At 34.1% G+C, this 20,248-nt stretch overlaps 1 protein-coding gene across 1 annotated transcript in view; it reads right to left on the bottom strand.

The window, feature by feature from the left end:
* Positions 1-20,248, bottom strand: part of CFAP47 (cilia and flagella associated protein 47) — a 312,383-nt gene that overhangs the window by 259,949 nt on the left and 32,186 nt on the right. The window contains exons 22-26 of the mRNA XM_069873329.1: positions 13,874-14,042; positions 11,116-11,216; positions 9,717-9,876; positions 3,485-3,677; positions 1,788-1,997 (exon numbers count right to left, since the gene is read on the bottom strand). Coding sequence (XP_069729430.1) covers positions 1,788-1,997; positions 3,485-3,677; positions 9,717-9,876; positions 11,116-11,216; positions 13,874-14,042 — 833 coding nt within the window. The remainder of the gene's footprint in view (positions 1-1,787; positions 1,998-3,484; positions 3,678-9,716; positions 9,877-11,115; positions 11,217-13,873; positions 14,043-20,248) is intronic.

The raw sequence follows: 20,248 nt of genomic DNA, 5'->3' as shown, positions 1-20,248 counted from the left end.
TTGCTGTCAAACTCCATCAAATTCCATTTGGCTAGGTGTCCGTCCTAAAATTAGTTTAATTCCAACAGGAATTAAGACTATGTAAGTTCCTAAGTATTTTTAGATGCAGAACTTTTATTCCCAAATAATTTCGGTTCATTTGTAAACTTCAAGTGCTTTCTGACACAGTGTGCAGGACTGCATTTGGGGAAATATACAAATAAATAATTAACAAAGTAAAGCTCATCTGTTCCTTATTCCTTCTCTCAGATAGTGCCTGCTTCTGCTGCTGTTTGGGAAGACTATGCAGAACGCAGAAAAAACTGAAGAACCCAGCATGGATGGAGGGAGAAGACACCAACAGTTTTCCATACTTTTCTTTCCAGTTGTGCCTCTTATATTAGAAGTATATGAGAGAAGTCAGTATCCTGTAAACTTTTCATACAGGAGGTATGGTCAGAAGCTGAAATGTATCCCAACCATACTTCTAGGAATTCCTAGCATTACATATAGGAAAAAAAAAAAAAAAGCCTGTAAACAATAAGCTGAACTGATAACTGATACAGTAACATCCATCCATGCAGCCTTGTGTCACCTGGCTGCTATAATGACTCTTTTTGTATCTTATGCCTCAAAGAACAAAACAAAACAAAAGAAAACCAAACCAACCCATACTCTTCCACCTCAAATGTTCCATATTGATCCTTGGTATGGACAGCTGCTTCCATATTCCTAATAATAATAACATTGTTACTAACTGAGTAACAATATTAAAGATATTGCAGGAAGTACTAGAGATCAGGAAATGCCTCAGCTCAGAGTATACAAACTCATAAAAGAAAGCTTAAAAACAGAGAATGTGAAAGCAGATAAGGAAAATTAAGGATTAAGATATAACAATAGAAGATGACTTAAAAGTGACATTTAAAAAATAATTACAAACATGAAATAAAGGCAGGGGACACACAGACACATATGAAATAGGTAGTAGAGTAGAGCGGTAAAAAGACAGGCAACATGAAGAGACTGTAAATTGACACACACTGAGAGTAAGGGAGTGATATTTAAAATAAGACTGGGACATAAATAAGTAGAATCTGTTACTTAGAGACAGTACCTGCTAAGTTACTCAGAGATATTTCTTCTTGAATTCTTTGGTACCAGATGAACACCTGAGGCTTTTGAAAGTACTGGAGTAATCATTTGAAAGATCACTCCACTGCAACCTTGTAAAGATTTACAAATCGGTGACAAGAACCACCAACTCTTCCAGATGCCATTAGGATAAAGCCAGAAAAAAGACACTTTAAACTAGTCACAAACATTTCAGTGTTTTAAAAATTACACATAGGAGAAAGACTCAATGGAATAAAATTTCAGAGTTTGTCTCAATCCAAAATCAGACCACCCTGAAATCAGCATGGAATGGACTGCAAAATTTTTATAGGCTACTTTTCAAAAAGCATGATATTTTGTACTAAAAAACATTGAGGTTTGCAGAATCAAGACCGTGTCTCTCCAAAGCAATCTGTGAAGACTGAAGTAGGCATAGGAATTACTAGTAGATATGAACGAGATATAAGACCTTAAGATAGTCAATTAGATGAATTTTAACTTAGAGATCAAAACTGAATTTTGTGAACTGTAATTCTGTTGAAAAAAAGAGATACGTTTCTATGTTTCATTTTCTTTTCTTTTTTTCCCCCCCCAGAACAATTCTCTACCTCACCATTATGAGTTCTATGTCAAATATCCAACTTTGTCAGTTTGGACCTTGTCCCCAAATGAATTTGAGTTGCATACATTACCTGTTTTCTTCTCCATCAATGAAGAAAATGTTCCCCAAAAATGACATTGGTCTAGATGATCTGAAGCTGATATAACAAATGAGTCCTTTATTTGTGCCATCTGGTAAAAGAACAATATCTTGTTCTTTTGGGAACTGTACAGAAAATGGGTAAATCCTGTCACCATCTTCAAGTTCAAGCTCTGGAATCTCAACTTGAATTTGTGATTGCCTGTGTTAAAAATAAATAGTAATGGTGTTTGTACTCACAGGACAACAATAATAAAATTGACTCACAGAGTCATACATTTACAAAACTGCATTTCAGAGTTAAAATACATTAGAATAACTTCAGTTTGACTATAAATCAACTAAATAATTAAAATTCTTTTACCATTTAGATGCTGGTTTGTTTTCCACATAAGTATCTGAACATTTGATAAGGACCCACAAAAGTTCAACAAGCAAATGAAGAGCAATTTCCACTAACTGTGCTACAAAGGGCATAAATATTACTTCCTTACTTTAGGTTTTAAAATTTCCTAAATTTAAAGCTTTCATTAATATTGTTTAAACTGCACTACTGCACAACAAGGCAAAGCATGTTTTAAAACAGAAATATTAAAGTGAAATTTGTGATGATACTTAAGATCCTTTCCCCAGTTCTGTTTTTTAGGTTCCAGTTCTGAAATATGAATGGCAGTAAGTCCAAACCCATATGGAATCCTTTCAATTGCAATCAAAGATAGTAAAAAATGACTTGATAAATTACTACAGCCCAAATGAAACAAGAGAATAGTAATTTGAAGGCAATATTAATTTCATTAATTTACAGTAACCATAAGAGTTCTGCTCCAGTTCTTCTGATACTGAAACGATACCTGTGTAAGCATAACATGCTAATATTACTGCTCTTTAATAACTGCAATTAGAAAAGTTGTATCTTAGACACCAGAAAAGCATATTTCAATACAGATGTACAGAAGAGTGTTTGGAAACATTAAGATATTAAGATTTCTATCAAATAGGAATAGGTGTTGTGCTGGGTTATGGTACACAAGATCAAAATTTTAAAAATTCTCCAATAAATACAAATAACAGGATAAACTGGGTGATCCACAGAAATATGAAAAATATTTGGATTATTTATTAAATTATAGGATTACAACATTTATGCTGCCTTCTTTGGAACTAAAAATCTGGACTAGAAAGAGGAAAAAAAACAGGAAGAAGAAAAACAAAAAAAAATGCAACCCTGCCACTTGTCCAAACAACAGATTTCAAAACAATGTTTTATAACCTGTACAGTACAGAAAATAAAACAACAGAAAGATTTTATCTGGTCACAAAGCAAAGGAAAAACAAAAAAGAAATAAGACTATGATCTTAGTATCTAGCTAAAGTTAACAAAATATCCTGGTAGGACTCTCTTCTTAATTTCAGTGCTTTTCAAAGCAATTTTAAGAGCATCTGACAGAGTGAACATATCAGATGGTCACTTCATGTAACAGGAATGATTTGAGAATAGAATATGGCGTTGCACAGCAATATTAACTACATGAATTTTATACTGAATATACAGATTCTTTCCTTTACTGAGCAAAAAATTATTACTAATATCAATAACCTTTGCAAACAAAAAGTAATTCACTGTTTCGGAAGAGAACAAAATCAGGAATTATTCAGAATTTCCATAATAAACTTTTTTGAGATTTTTACCTTAAATAATCTTGTGGAATGATATTGATGGCTGTTTCACTTGTCACATCCAGAGGAACTGGCATCAGCATTAAAAAGGGGGGATCAAAATTTAGTTTTGGTGACTTTGCAGTGCCACACAATGTTATTTTGTAATGTGATGGATTACCATTTAGACACAGTGACATTTCAGATCTGTATGTCCCAGGAGAAGCTGTTAACAAAGTTAAAAAAAATTTAAACAAAAAACCCCAATAAAATTATATTACATAAACACATGCAACTAAAAGAGTTCTAGTAAGGGGGTTTGGTTTTGTTGTTTTGGTTTCTTTTTTAAAAAAAAAAAGGAATCCATATTGCTTTCTTACTCAAAATAAACTTTAACATACACTAAATGTTGTAACAGATTAATTATTTGTTTGGACAGCATAGAACACTTGCCTGTAGCAAACCAGAAATCCATTTTTTTAATTTGTTCTTCATTTACTGTATTAAAACTCCTTGTATATAAAACATCAATATAACACTTCTTTTAAGAACTGCAGTAATATTATAAATTACACTAGTTAACACAGAGAACATGAATTTTCTGAAGATGAGAAGCACCTAACTACCACGACAAGAAATATTTGGTGCCTTTTAAGGTGGCAATCCCTATTTTTTGACAGACGACCCTAAAACCTACACTGTCGCGAAGTCAGCCTCACACTAGCCAGCAGGACAGGTTGTACCCTCCTCTGAAAGCACCTCCCATCTCCTTGTGTTCTTCCCCTTTTCACACCATTTTGCTACGTGCTCCAAGGCACTTTTCTCTAGGATGGAAAAGCACATTTTCTTTCATTGATGCAGGTGGAAAGGTCCCTCCTTCCACAGCCATTATACTATCAAAATGATGTTCCAAACCACACAGTACCATTTACCAAATTTTAAGTCATTCCCACCTGCCAAAGAGCTAGCAAAATAAACAATTTTAAGGGCCATATAAAGAACTCTTCTTGTGCTTCTAGGTTTTGATACAGCAAGAAGACCCCTTTTTCTGGCACCTCGCCCTTTATGAATGAAAGATTAGAGAGTCAAACACGGTATTTTTTACATGCTTGTAAGAAAAGGTTGTTCTATACAAGTTACTCTGATACTCAAGGTAGTCTACTGTCTTACAGCTGCTCTCTAAACTGTGTGTATGACATATGGCAAAGGAAAGTGAAACACTATAACCAATAAATGTCAGAGGGATGGAACACTGTGAAGGAAGAAAACTAGAGAGGCATATGTCAGTACCAAAGAATATGTAATTTTGATTTTAAAATATTCATATTAACCATAGTTCCAAAGTTAACTTTCAAATATTAGGAAAGAATAATGTTAAGCCCATACAAAACTTTTCATCCATACTGCACACAACAATTGTAACAAATCCATTACCTACAGGATCCATTTGCCATAGAATCCCTGACTCAGTGAGAAGGCAGAACTGACAGTGCTTATTCTGCACCGCTGATCATTCTGTCTACGGCTACATGCATTTACTAACATCAAAATTCTGCATAGTATGCAGACCAATAATTTATTATGTCAGAAACACATACCACTGTTCTCATTTAAAACAGCCACAAAGGCAAAAAAAGTGAGTGACCTCATTAAGATTTGTTCATTAGTTTGTACTGCCTAGGACCAATGATTTCAGGGCATTTCACGTTAAACAAATCACTTTAAAATTAATGAGAATTATGTCCTCAACTAACAGCTGAAGTAATTAATGTATTCTATTAATCACACCTGTTATGACTACTGTAAAAGCTTTGGCTGCTGTTACTACTGTATATACCATCATTAATTTCTATAGGGCAAACAACAAGACCAGCAGAAGTGAAAATTTTCCTTAGAGAGATTTGATGGTATTTACAAATCTGCCAACCTAAATTTGCCCAGAGTTAATAAAATTTGTAGAATTATATGGGAAACTTTCTCTTTGCCTTTTCTAGATATATTGATTAGAGGGAATAAGCATTCATTGCCTTACGTTCACTAAAAACCCAAATAAAGGGAAATAACTTCTCAAAGTATCTATGTGCATATATTCATTAGCTGCTCCATTTGCACTAGAAAGCCCATCCAATCCAGAGTTTCTAGCATGCTCTCCTGAAATTATACTTTATGCAGATTCCTTGTTAGCTGAAACAAACAGACCATTTTTCTGCTGAAAGTCAATTATATGACACGTGCACACGTGCAAGTTGTCCTCCTGATAATGCTCACAGAATTCTGAAGGAGAAATAGTTTAAGACCTCACACCATCCACTCTACCTGTTTAAGTTGCAATTTAAATCAGCAGCAAAAGGTAGTTTAAATTGCCACCTCTTAAAAGGATGTTCCTATTACTTGTTCCCCTCTAGCAGCAGGGGTTTTGATCTTTTGAGAGCATGTTGGAAGAAAGTAAAATCACCATCTGCTCTTCTCATCCTCTTAAGTTTGTATTAGACTCTTACTCAGTTCCTACACATCTCCCAAGTAAACATTTTTAGTGTAGTTGCTTTGAAGTGTCTGATAACCCATTCCTTATTGCATACGTACACCTTCAGCTTAAATGAGTCTAATGAAGGCTTTGCAAACATTGAAATACAGACTTCAAAGCAGAAAAATCACAGGTAGTTAAAACCTAAAGGAAAGCCCTATAAAAAAACGAAGACAAAAAATCAAAAGCAAACTAATAATGTCTTCTCAGAAACTGTTAAAAGGGAATAGTTATTTAATATCTTACTGTTGCAGAAAAAAAAAAACCTAGAAGATGGAGGTTGTGACAGTTGTCTATACCTGTCACACAATCATCACATCTTCCAGGGACACTGAACTGGTAACTCAGTGGTGCATTTGTGTAGTTTTTTTCCAAATGGGATCCCAGAGCACAGATTTATTGTAATTTACTAAGCTACAAACAAGTTTTTTCATATCACAATAAGTTAAAGTGAAATTTTTCATCTACTGTTAATACATTATTGTATAATACAGCAGAAGAGAGTCATAGTAATATACTTGCAGTTCTTGGGTACCTCTATTAAGTTTCATTTACCTTTTTTAACAGGTAGTATCATACTACTACATATTATATAAACTCTTGCATTTAATTTAACATTGTAGCTTAATACAGCATTTGGAACTCAATAATATAAATGCTGGCGCATATTTAAACAAATTAATGCACACTCAAAGTTCATCTTAAGGTTTGTTCACCCCCATATACTGCAGTATTACAGTACAAATCTATGAAAATTATTATCATACCATATTCATTAACTAGGTCTCCTGCATAGGTTTTGATGTATCTAACGTTCTCTTATGAGATACAGTAATTATACTCAGTGAAGGCATAGCACAAGCAGGCTACAAATCATGGAAAAATACTTAAAACATAAAATAAAGAGTAATTGATTTTACAGTTATTAATGATTTTCCGTAAATAAAAGGTATGGGAACACAGAAAAAGTATAAATAACTTGAAATGGCAATTATTTATCAGGCATATTTATGTATATATACATCTGCATCTACACATTCAATTTATTCAGTAATTCAAAATACTGACTTCTATTTGTATGCTGTTCTTTGCTTCACAGTCTTCGCAACACACAAGCAATATCAGGATATTCTTATGATATAAACACCTACACAGAACAGCCATCATACGGACGATCATTTGACCTTATTCATTGTCACATAATCCTTCTCCAGCTACAGCATAAAATTGTATTAGATTTATTTTTTTTTTAATTTCCTCTACCTTAAACGCCAGAGTGGTACTTAGAAGATGGCGAAAATGAGACTCTGTGCTCATCCATGCCCTAAGAATCACCACATATCTGGAAATACATATTTATTCTTTTTATCTTACAAGTCTAATATTGCCCTGTGCAATTTTATTTCCCAAGCAATTTATGTTGGCTTAATCAATGCAAAATGCAGCTATTATATCTCCTATTAGAAGACTATGATTCTCAAATTCAAAGTAGACATTTATAGATGTTCTTCAAAAGCAATTATTTTACTAGGACTCACAACTATTCAAAGAAAAGGCATGTTCTGCAAAAATATCTATTAGAATACCAAAGTTACACCACTTGTTTTCTAGGCTTTATCTGAAGTACTGCAGGAAAAAATATTATACCCTATTGAAAGCAAAGTAGAAATTTATTAAAGGATAAAAAAAAGTTTAAAAGGAACACAGTTATAGTAAACTACATTTTTTATTTTTTAATTGCATCTCAAGGAGGAAGATAAGGTTAGGAGTGTTTTGTTTCTGACTTTCCAACTTTTTGTATTTCCACTTCTTTTTCCTCTACACTCTCACTCCAAAGACCTGGGGCCATAATATATTTTTGCTCCTTTACCTTTTTTAACTTAATTTTCCTGTGAGTTGCATCTCAACAGTTTCTCAAAATTCAGAATTTTATGCAAAGCCTTTCGTGAGTCTAGACACATTTTTCAGATGTACTTTCTTCCATAAGCAAATCAAGATACCAAATTGCTGTTTCTAAGAAAAGAGCTAACTTCCAGATTTTATTTCTATGATCTCTCTCACACTCTATGACAATATTTCCATTCAATTCACATAGTATCCTTGGACTTTTTATTTCATATAGCTCTCAAAACAATTCTTTAACAAAAATTTTCATCTATGTTTATTTTATTTTGATAGCCTACATAAGCTAACACAAAAAAAACAATTGAGTACCTGCATAGATGAGATGAAGATGAGATCACATCATTTGGTTCCAAAACCAAGTACTACACAAAGTACAAAATAGAAGTAACCTAGAAAAAAATCTTGATTGCACTGAACAATTTTTAATGGTTGCTTCATAAATATGTGATTCAGAGCCAAAAATGAGGAGTGTTGCAATTTATTTTGGAGGAATGTAGAGGAAAAGGGAACAGAGTCATGCATCAAAGCCAGAAACACGTTCTAAATATTTTTGCTCAGGTGTTGAATAGTAAATTACATGGACAGCTCAGAAGTGTAAAAACTGCAACTATAGATAGTGATTGGGTCAGAAACTTTCCAGGTATTATATACACAAAGAAATACTACTTCAGAAAAGTCACTATTTGCTACTCAAAACAAGAGCTAAAGAATTTAAAACAACCTTCTAAATAATTCTGCAAAATCATTGTATATTAATTACTTTTCCACTTCACGGAGCAAAATCACAAGCTGATGTGATTTTTCTTCAACCATAAGTTTAAGGCAAAAGCTACCAACAAAGCATAAAACATAATGGAAAAATGCTTTAAAGTACAGCAAGCAACTCAAAGCAAGATGCACAATTAAATACTGCTCTTGAATATTCAAAACATGTTTGCAGTGCAACATTTAATATACTCTTCACAGAATCATAGAATCATAAAGAATCAGAGCAAAACCCATGCTTAAATTTTTTTTTATTTGTAATTTTATTACATCGTCCCTGGTTGTTAATTGACATTATAGATTTAAATTTTATCATAAAGAATAGCAGCAACATCTTTCTTTTAGAACAGTGATGCTCACTTGCCGACTCAGGATCAGATCCAACCACCAGAACAATTTCTCCTCCCTTAGAGAATGCTGGAGCCCCAAAAGAAGGCCTCTTAGAACTGTCATAAAGACTCCGAGTGCTGCGGGCATCAGTGGCATATGCTGGTGTCCTCTATCAACTCAAACACAGTGTTAAGTTCTTCTATACCCTAAACACCTGACTGAGAATAAGGTAGAAACCCAGTATGCATGTTCTACCATTCCTCTTCTGCTGCGTATGGTTGATTACCATCTTCCTACAAGATCCCAAGTTTTGTCAGAGATCCATTTCACATTTTTTACTTAGGGTCTAGTTGCCCAAGTTCACACACATAAACACATTCCAAGTACCCTAAGAAAGCTTTTGTATCCAAATCAGTCAACCTAAATGCACACGAAGGAGCAGTACTGAAAACAATTCGGCTAAACCAGTCTTTGATGCTTCAGAAGTATAAAACTTGATGCTTTATATCTGCAAACCAGACTTCAAATAATGCTATCAAGTGATTCCATGTTTTGTGTTATGTCTGCAGCTGTCTTGTTTTCTTGGAACAACAACAAAACATGCTTGTGGCATTTTAGTCATGTTAACAGGAACTTAAACAGAACTAGTGCTAGATAAGGTTCATCATAAGAAGTCATTTAAACAAAGCTATGAAAATGGTATATTGGCCAAACCATCTATAGAATTCCAAAGTTACTTACAGGGGCAGAAGAATACAGCAATACTGATTTTTTGTCCTGGATCAAGAAATCCACTCTGTGAACTAAATTTAAAAATTCTGTCATCTGTGTTTTCACCTGCATCATCACAATTCAACTTCCATGTCAACTGCTGTCCTGAGATATTCTTCAGTTCAAGCTTCTGGAAATATTTTCAGAGAAAGAAGGACATGGTGAAAGAGTATAAGTAGCAAACACCATGATACTTCTCACATTGCTCTGTTCTAAGCACTCTTTATGCACTCAGATCAGAGTGAAAGCAAGAAGGAGCTAGCAAAAAATGAAGGATCCAGTTTATTGTGTCTGTAAGGTGAGAAGATGAATACGCCTGCCAGCACAGACTAGATTCTTTCCAGACACTCACCGCATTCACGAAGAGCAATATTTTCTTTCCAGAATGGAAAGATCTCATTTATGCAAGGTAAACAGACTGAAGCATCACGATGGGAGGGCTTAGCTAAACAGAAAAGACGAGATTTTCCTGATACAAAGGAAGCACGGCAAACAATAAATGCTGTTTCATGACACAGTCTCTGACATATAGACTTCCAAGTAGATAAGTTGAAACAGCAAGAAGTTCAGAATAGGCTTTCAAAATCCATTCTTTCAATTCAATAAGGTGACAGTGCAAGCAAACAAACAAACAAAAAAATCGATTCCTTTATCTTAGACTGACTCTTTCAACTCCTAACACATCCACAGCTAGGAAAAGTCCTCGAAATTGCACATCAGTGTTTTCTGAAAATACTTGAAAAAGAGTTTCAAGTGTTGTTTTCATTGGCAAAATATGGTTTTATAATTTCAAAAAAATACTCTGGAATTAGAAATAATTAATTATGTTTTGTATTTGTACAGCCAAATTTTCTGTGTTCCAAAACAGAATGCTTGTGGCCAAATATCCTGCTTAATGCCTCTTTCCCATTAAGCCCTAAATCACTACCAGGAATTTTTTGGGAGGCTCCCAGTTGGCAGAAATCAGTGCCATACAACATACAGGGACAGCAATTTAACTGTATGTACCATCATGACACATTGATTGCACTCCTGCACTGTCACTGTCTAGTTTACTAGTACAGGCAGAAAAAACTTCAGAAGTAAGCTATTTCTTACACAATTCATAGACAGTTTTTCATGCTGCCCATGCTTTCTCATATATCAGAAAGTGAGCATGAGCCTAATTTTGAGATTTGGAAAAATTTCTACAGATCAAAATACAAACACAAAATCAAAAATTGAAGAAAGTTAAAATGGTAAAATTTTTAACTATCTAAACCACATATTTGGGACATGACCAGATTTTCAGTTCAAAATCTGTACTCTTTTCCCAGTCATTTTTGACAATCAAAAGCTATCACCAAGAACAGCACCTGCGACTACATACCTGAGAATTCAGGCTTTCATCAACAATATTGAAACGTATGGCACTAAAATGTTGTAAAAATTTAAGTTCCATGGAAGAGAACTCCAAGGGTGAGTTAAGTCCTGTTGAAAAAAATAATTATTATTACATTTACCCACCGTTATTTTGACAAATATTTCCTCAAAGTCCCTGCACAAGTTTAGCAGAAATGTTTCTTCCCTTATTTTAAAGCTGTATTTTCTTTGTTGTTCCCATACCATACACATAATTACTGTAATTTAACTTAGTCTTATCATGACCCTTTAGTCACATTAAAATTACTTAAATTTTGTATCTACCAGACATAGAATCTCTCCTTCAAATAAACACATAGCCACATGGTCTTCCTAATGCAGATGGATGCATTTACATTTGTGATGGTAATCATCAGAAAATACTTCTTTTTAAAAAAACAGTATTTCTCTTAATTTCTTATAGCTAAAACAAAGAAATCATCAGAAAGGATGAAGTTTAAAGAGAGGATTCAGAAAAACAAAGGTATATGTTCCCACAGACTCACTTTGCTTATATTGATTGTGTTGATCAATTCTCTTCTCTTCCCAAAAAGCATAAAAGATTTCCTAATCACATATCTCACATTATGGGAGCAACAATACTATCTGTACTTCTCTAAATCACAGGCATATAAACTCTATAAACTAATATTGTTTCAAAGTAGGAACATAATCTACTGGAATGCTTCTACCAAAATGCAGTTATGTCACTTGTGAAGTCTTCACCTCTCAGAGAAACTGCCTGTGCAAGGAAAACGCAGCACAACTCAAAGAGTAGAAGGAAAAGGAAAAGAAAGTAAATTATCTACCTCACAAAAAATTTTTTGAGATTGATTACTAAATCACAAAAGAAAAGGTCAGCTAACATGAGGTCATTACACTGGAAATACATCCTCCTCCTTTGTGTCTGGATGAGGCAGGGCTTGTGTTTTTTTCTCGTTGAGTTTTCTGGTTTGGTTTGGTTTTTTTCTCTCTCAGGGTTTTCTTACATACCAATAAGCAGTCTCCAAGGGAAAAGTCTTACAAGTATCTAATCCAGATGCTGAAACAGTCTATAGGACTTATTTTTTAAAAAAATTCACAAAAAAAGATCCATGATGGACTGAAAACATATCGACTACAGTGAGGTTAAATGCCTGAGTTGACTACTCAGAGATTATTGTGATTATTTTCTCAGGATGAACAACCCTGAGTACAAACAGCAGATATAAGCTATTGATTTAAGTGCCAACTGCACTGTCCTGTGCATCTGAATCCCAGTCAGCCATGGCAACTGTTATAGGTTAAAAAAAAAATAAACTATAAGAATGGAAAATAAATACGTGAAATATTGAGTAGTCAAGACATTTTAGACTTCTCTCCCTTCTCCCAGTCCATCAAAATTCTCAGTAAGAACGTAATTGCAATACTCAAATTCAAACAGAAGCCACGCTTTATTATTTCAACTATTTCTCAGAATTAAAAACATTATATATTCACTTAAATACTATGATTATTTGTTGTTGGCCCATAGCCAGAATTTCTTTGAAGAAATTCTGTGTGGCAAAAGTACAAATTTGTGAGAAAATAGTGAGAGTTACTAATTATATCAATTCATTATTCGACAAAGAAAGGGAAAAGGAAATAAACATCTTCTTTTTTCCTCAGGTTATAATAGTCATTTCTGCACTAAAAAAATTGTTATTTTGACGATGATTTTTTTTTATTTAATAGATACGCTTTCTAATAATCTCATATATGTATGTACATTTATCTTTATGCTATGTATCCTTTAACTATATTCAGAAATGTTTAATATTAACTTATTTCTATCAATGGATCTAGAGAAGATCTCTCAAATTTCTTTGATATTTTACAAGATCTCAAAAGCAAAGCTAAAGTCCTACAGAGATAAAGAAAAAAATAGATAAAACTTAGTAAATTGAAGTTGCTTTTACCCAACACTATGCATTTAATTGGCTCAGTCTCCTTCAGCGCTCCCAAGACTTAAACATTACACAAACATAATTCCAGGGAAGTACCACAGCATTTAAGTCTCATCTGAAATTTAAAGAGTGACTACACATTAAAACTGAGATGAGGAAAGCTAGTGGATTCAAGTATTCCATTGTGTAGGTCTACGTGACTATAAGGATCAGACAGGGGACTAAAGAGAACCACAAATTATTTCCAAGATAAGTAGAGAAGAATCATTTATGATACCAAATCTTTGCTGCAAGTACACAACCTGTAACTTTAGCCATTAACAAACTCAGACAGGCTAGAAAAGTACAATTCTGCACATAAAAATAAATAGAAGCAAACAGTCTCAAATGCCACCGGTTCTCTCAGGTGGGATCATAGACAGCTAGAGGCATTTTAAAGGAGTTTTAAATATAGCTAGAGCCCCTACTTTTAATAGTAATACTGGGAAAAAAATGAATGACATATTATTTTTTTACATTTTTCAGATAAACACTTTTCAGTGAGCTTAATTTTCATACAAGGCAAACGGCTATATAAAAAAATCCCAGCACATCATACTTATATATAGAAATTTCAGCTTTACACACCTTGAATAATACAAATAAAAATTTAAAATTTTTCTAGTTTCCAAGAAATTTACAAATTATACAATTATCAATAAAATTTTTGTTCAGTAGTAATTCTCTGCAATTAGAATACAAGCAAAACCATCACTACAAACAAAAGTATCCAACATCTGCTTATGTTCCTGGTCTACCTACCAACTGCTTTAACACTACAGAGCGGAACAGCCACAGCCACCATCTGTGGCTGAGGAGCAAGGATGTGTTTTACAGATCCAACAGAAGTTGCAGATACAGAGCTTGGCTGTGACAATGGGAAGTCAGTCCGAGGAGTATTCACTGGAAGAGTGAAGTCATATGCTGCCACCTAAAGGACAAAAATATTGTGGTCACTTTCCCAAAGAAATTGTAGGTACCTCTTAAACCATCTGAAAAGTATTACTATTTCAGAAGAATTATTGAAATTAACACAGGACATGATGATTATATTAAAAGGATGGTTGTTTATTAGAATCATAGAATCACCAGGTTGGAAAAGACCCATCAGATCATCGAGTCCAACCATTCCTATCAAAATCAGCACCCACTATCAGCCTTTTAAGTAAGCAGTGACCAGCCAGTTTTTCCCCAACGAGTTACAAACTGTATGCCCAAAAGTATCAGTTATTGGCACAGCAACAGACAAGGCTTCTGGTAAATCACTGTGTTGTGTTCTTCTCCAACTGCTCTCATGAATTAAAAAAAAAGATTGGAGCAGTGGCCCAAATGCATAAGCATGAGCAAAGAGTAGGAAAATAAAGCAACATAACTCAAGAAAGTCTTTCTCAAACACTGAAGAGAAGTTCAGCTGTTATGGAATACCCAGAAAAAACAGAATGGGCTCCAAGATCAAAGTGGACCATGAGTTAAAAACCAGAAACTTTTGAATGCCACTGAATTCTAGGAGTCCAGAGTCCAGTGATTGTAATCCTAATTTTCTCTCCCCAATCACATCCCCAAAGAAGCGAGGCTTAGAATTTAAAAGATGGCATGCTTAAGACAAAATATTCTTTTTTGACCCACTGTGTACTTGGAAGGCCAAATTTATTCCACAGTATACTTCCAAGGATGCATTTCTTGTCTCTTCATCTGTCATTCCAAGATCAGCACACTAGAGCAGTACAATCTCCAGACAGAAAGGCGTGCGTAACTGGCCTACAAAACCTGCATGCTGCTTAGAATTTGCAGTAAAACTAGCTATATAAAGAAGTTATGAATAATTTCAAAGTTTTCAAAAACTGCAGAAAATAGTGCATTATGCTTCACTTTTGTGTGGTAGTGAGTAGAATATATAAATTAAAGGAAAGAAGAAAAAAAAAAATTACCTAAGCCAGGACATGAGGTACATACCATCCGTACCAAAACCAACACAGAGCTTAGACAATGACAAGCAAGTACACCTAGTGTCTGGAGTTCCAGCAGGGTTTGTAACATACAATTACAAACTCCTGGTGAGCAAGACGTGTGCTGAGCCTTGTGGAACATTCTGTGTATTTGTGGTTTTCTACCAAGATCACCACTTAAAATCTAATCATTATCAGACCTGAAGATAGAATTTGCTTTTCAAAATTAACATGGTGAATGCCATTGAAGATTATTTTGGTAACTAATGTTCAAGGTGAGTCATGAACAAAGACTGAGTAAAAAACTCATGATTTCATTTACATGCTGTTCTATTTTTAGTCTCTCAAGTCACCTACATAAAATACTTCATCAAGTTGCATCTTTAAAATATGGTCTTGTGGCATAAAACCACATAATCAAAAACTAAACTGAAAAGAATCTTTTCTTCATAGTGCGAGAAGTTACTTTCACTTTAAAATATGTGTTAAATACATGATTTCACATCACTAGCTACAATGGCTCCTTACAGTTTTAGAGAAACAAGCATCTTTTTTATAGTTGAAAGTAATAAGTATTAAGTATAGTTGAAAGTAATAAGTTTCAATGTTGTGAAATCCATCAAAAAAAAAATCTTTTCAAACTTTTACCAAAAACACATGAGAAGTTTGACAGAATACACCTGAATACATCATTACTTGGTAACCCTGATAGCTGATAAAAAAAGAGATAACTGTAAAGTAAACCAATACCAGAGAGAGAAATAGAAAATAAATTTACAGGACTCTCCAGACCAAGCATCTCATAGAAAAGTCACAACACAGACACAATTTGATTCTGTCATACTCCTTTGGCTGTATAAGAAGTTTGTTATATTGGGTATAGTTGTAGCCAGCATACATCTTCAGACGTGTAATATGAAAAATGCTACATAAATAACCAGCCTACCCTCCCAGCACTGTAGGTCTGTAAGGAGAACGGAATGAAGACAACTGCATGTCTCAAAACAAAACCAAGTACGTACATGACACTCACCTAATTCACTACATATAGGACATGATGTTCACTGAAAACTTATATTTGCTTTGAAGTACAACGGTCCAAATTCAGAGTCAACATAACTCATAGAAATTCATTTATATGATTGAGAACAAAACATAGACCTTTTGTTTCATTCATGCATATCTTTGACTCATCGACCGCACATTTACTAGGCTGTACCACAAATGAAAATATCTTTTAAAATTCTATGTATCTTAATGTCTTAATAACTGAATGGCTTCCTGCCTCAGGCCTAAATACTCAGTATACTGAAAGAAAAGGGAGAACAATTACCCCAGCATCCATGACAACTAAAATCGTATTTCATATAAAATCATGCATTAAACACTCAAGCACACCTGTCAGGTTAAGGGAAATAATCAGGGTAAGTAAAAAAAAAATATTTTAAAAAAACACTTTCTAAGCAGTTATTTAATTTCTATCTTTATTCAATGTTGTGCTTTATGACATAAATTTTGGTAATTAATATTGTAATGCATTACATATTCTCAAGGTTGAGTAAAACTTTTGCTGTTCAACTCAGGAATCATATAGCTTATTTAGCACAAATAATTTGTGATTTCTCCGTAAAACTACAGTACTTGCTTTCACAGTGCAACTTCACAGGAAACTGCAAGTAAATCAGTAAGCTAATTTATGACTGAAAATTAAGTTAAAGTGTATGCAAAGGATAATACTCCTGTATTTACCATATAACAACATGGAGACTGTTCAAATATCTTAAAGCATTAAGAGTCATTTAATTTTTGTGTAAAGGTTGATTTTAAAGTTTCTTATAGCACTGACAACATATGCATTCAGCAGTAATATAAGGGAAAAGAATGTAATGAACCTTAAAAATATCAGTTTGATTAAAATTTAAAACCAACTGCAAAACCAAGAGGTTTTGTCCTGCAACTGTATATGCTATACATACTCAACTTCCCCTCAAATTTACCATGAACTTTTCCTTAGAACATACTTAAATCTTTCATGCAGCCTATATTCCCCAGCTTCATATCACAGACAAGCAGCATTCCACAATGAATAACGTAAATAGTATTCAAAGCCATCATTCAAAACACTGAAATAAAACTAAATCTTTCCATTGTATGCGGTCAGAGATGATGCACCAGCAATACCCTGTAATTCCACAGCTGCAGATCTTCCATAGAATTCATTTCATACATCATGAATTCTGTTCTTTCATTTAAAAAAAAAAATTGTCATTAAAAATGCCAAAAAAAGAACCAAACCACCTGTCACTTCTCTGCAAAAAGCTTAAGCAATAAGCTCTGACAGGTGTGACTGGCTCTATTTATCTCAATCAAAGGCCCTCATAGGCTTCATTATTACACAGCTGTGTATTTTGTCTTTTCTCCAAGATGCTGGAATTCATTATTTTTCCATCAGGGTCAAAAAAAAAAAAGAAAAAGAAGATTAAAAAAAAGATTATGAAAAAGATAAAAAAGGAAAAATCATCAAAAAAAGGAACAAGTGCCATCCTGGTTTATTTTACCAGACCAGGCATGACACCGCTGCTAGCAGGTGGACCATTCTGCCTGGAGAAACACAATAACAGTTGGGAAATGAAGAACAAATATTTAAAGCCACCACAAGCTGTCTGTTTCCCTGACACAAAACTAAAGGAATGAGGTGCTCCTCACCATTACCTGGACAGATACCTTGTAGAAAGAGAAGCAGGGTCAAAAAAGCCATGCTTCTACAGTTCTCAGACACTACAATGTAAAACTCAGTTCAAAGATAAAAACTGCTAGCCACCATCAATAAATAATATTAATAATCATTCTTAGCTCTGTCTCTCAAAATAGATGAGGGAACTACAACAGTTATTTGACATACTGCATCAACTTCATTTTACCACAAAGAATATTGGGAGAATTATCTCAAAACTTTTTAGATATTATTTTATAAGCATGCCACTATAATTCATCTCTAAGAGCATCTTTTGATGTCATGTAATTGTACATGCTAAGTTTTAGAGACTAGTCAGAGTTCCCATGTATTTGCTTCATTTATTGATTTAAAGTTTTGAGGCAGAAGGAAAGCTATTGCCAAGTTGATATTCAGCGGGAGAATTCGAGATTGCATTCAAGACTAAATTACTTGAAACCTTATATTAATAATTTAAGTAGCTTTAATAAAATTTTAAAGAACATTAAAATAATTTCATGCTTTTGTGATTTTTTGAATCAATGCTTCAGTATTTTTTTCTTTAATTTTTCCTTAGTTCTAGTACCTACATTTCAGCAATAACATCGGTATAGTAGGGATTTGTTGGTTTATAGGGTAGTGTTGTCAGCAACGAGTACAACAGCAAGAAGTTTTAGTAGAAGCAGAAAGCATGCTGAAAAGAGCGCAACTCACTGGGATACAGCACTTATGTAGCAGCTGAGAGGTAAACTGGGTAAGAGCAGCTGTCCAGAAAATGGTGATGAGATCAGAGAAACAGCTGTTCAAATGCAGGGGCAGGAAATAGTGCTTGCAACCATGAAACCTGAATAGGGGAAGCTCAACATACAGAGAAGATTAGAGTTTTTTCAAGACTAGAAAGTCAAGAAAGAGAAGGAAGAAATCAGTTGAGAAAAGGGGGAAATCTGTATAAGGTAGAACGATAAAGAACTCAAATCCAATGGGGAATGTTTTAAGAATCAGTGATTACGGAGAGTTTCTGATCCCAATAAAAGAAGCTTGAACCTGGACCACTTTCCTAACAGAACTGCGTTTTTTTATTCTGCTTTGCTGGAGTCAAATTAAAGAAAAGTTACAGCATCGTAAGGGGTATATATACTTCTAGATGCTTCCTTTAGTCATGCCACACTGGGTGACACATTTAGTTTTCAAAGTTAACTTCATTTAACATTAGTCTGCACTATTACTGCAAGCTATCAGTGCTGCACTCTCAGTGATTTTAGCTTCTGACCACCAGTGAATTGTAAGTGTATTTGGGCATGTCTTCCCTAGCAATAAGTAAGCTGCCCCTGACAGGCAGGCAGTAATACTCTTGGAGCAGAAGGGAAGCACAGGAGCATAAGATTGTTCAGTAAGCTTACCCAGCACCAAAGGCAAATAGAGACAGAAGGACTGTGAGAATGTGGAGAGAAAAGGAAAATGAAATAAAGATATTCAATTAAAGCAGTCTTTATTAGTTAGATAAGAGGTATAAGGTGCCCCAGAACCCAAGAAAACTTCCTTTTTGAAGCTCTTTATTCTCCTGCTTCTGAATGAAGTTGTTCTGTTTGCCAAAAATTATTCTCAAGACTGGAAAAACTCCTAAACATAGCGTTTGAAAAATAAAAAAAGTATGACATCAGAAAACCCTACAGAGAAATCTTTAATCAATAGATGCAATATCTTCTACAGATTATTTTTTTTTCCCCACAAAAGCAACAGTCACAAAACAGATCCAGCCAAATGCAAGAAACATTTTAGTTTTTTCAAAACTTACAACATAACTAAAACAGACTGCTAGCTGGTATAACCTTGTCTTCACTTAGGTTACCATATCACCAGTATCAAATGACAGTCAGAGTGCTCATGAATAACAAACAGTAATACCAAACAGTAGTTTAGATGACAAATAAAATTAAACATAAAGAACCATCTGCTATTTCAGCGATCTTCAGAAATATTATTTAATCACTCAAATTTACAGCAGTGTCAGTAGTAACATTTGTATTCTTAATCCACCCTGCAACTTGACAAGGAAAGAAAATAGTAATAGAACTCAATTGTTACAATGGTAAATAGAGTAACTGGGAGGCAAATAAAATCCCTGGTTCAATGGTTGGGGGTTGAAGGAGAAGCATTTAGGATTTCAGAAAGCTGATAACTAGTCTGTAATGGGGATGACTGCCCTTCCACTAGGATTGCTTTGTACAGCAGCACTATCATCAGAGAAATCCAATGCCATAAGTAAGAACAGAGCTGTCAGAGTTCAGTTTATGGCTTCCATCAGTTCATATCTGGTTTATATCTCATAAGTAATTGGGTGCTTTTAGTTGCTAAGATTAAAGGAAAAAAAAATAAACGACAAGTGAATCTACAGTGTAAATTAGAAAAAATCTTTCTTAAACACTCAATAAGACTTAAGTAAATTGATTTATGAAAATAAATTGAAATCGTGGCCTT

This window comes from Phaenicophaeus curvirostris, chromosome 1 (genome assembly GCF_032191515.1).
Source record: "Phaenicophaeus curvirostris isolate KB17595 chromosome 1, BPBGC_Pcur_1.0, whole genome shotgun sequence".
In the NCBI taxonomy this organism is placed as follows: Eukaryota; Metazoa; Chordata; class Aves; order Cuculiformes; family Cuculidae; genus Phaenicophaeus; species Phaenicophaeus curvirostris.
The sequence above is the reverse complement of the archived record's forward strand: the minus strand, read 5'-3'. Positions and strand labels throughout refer to the sequence as shown.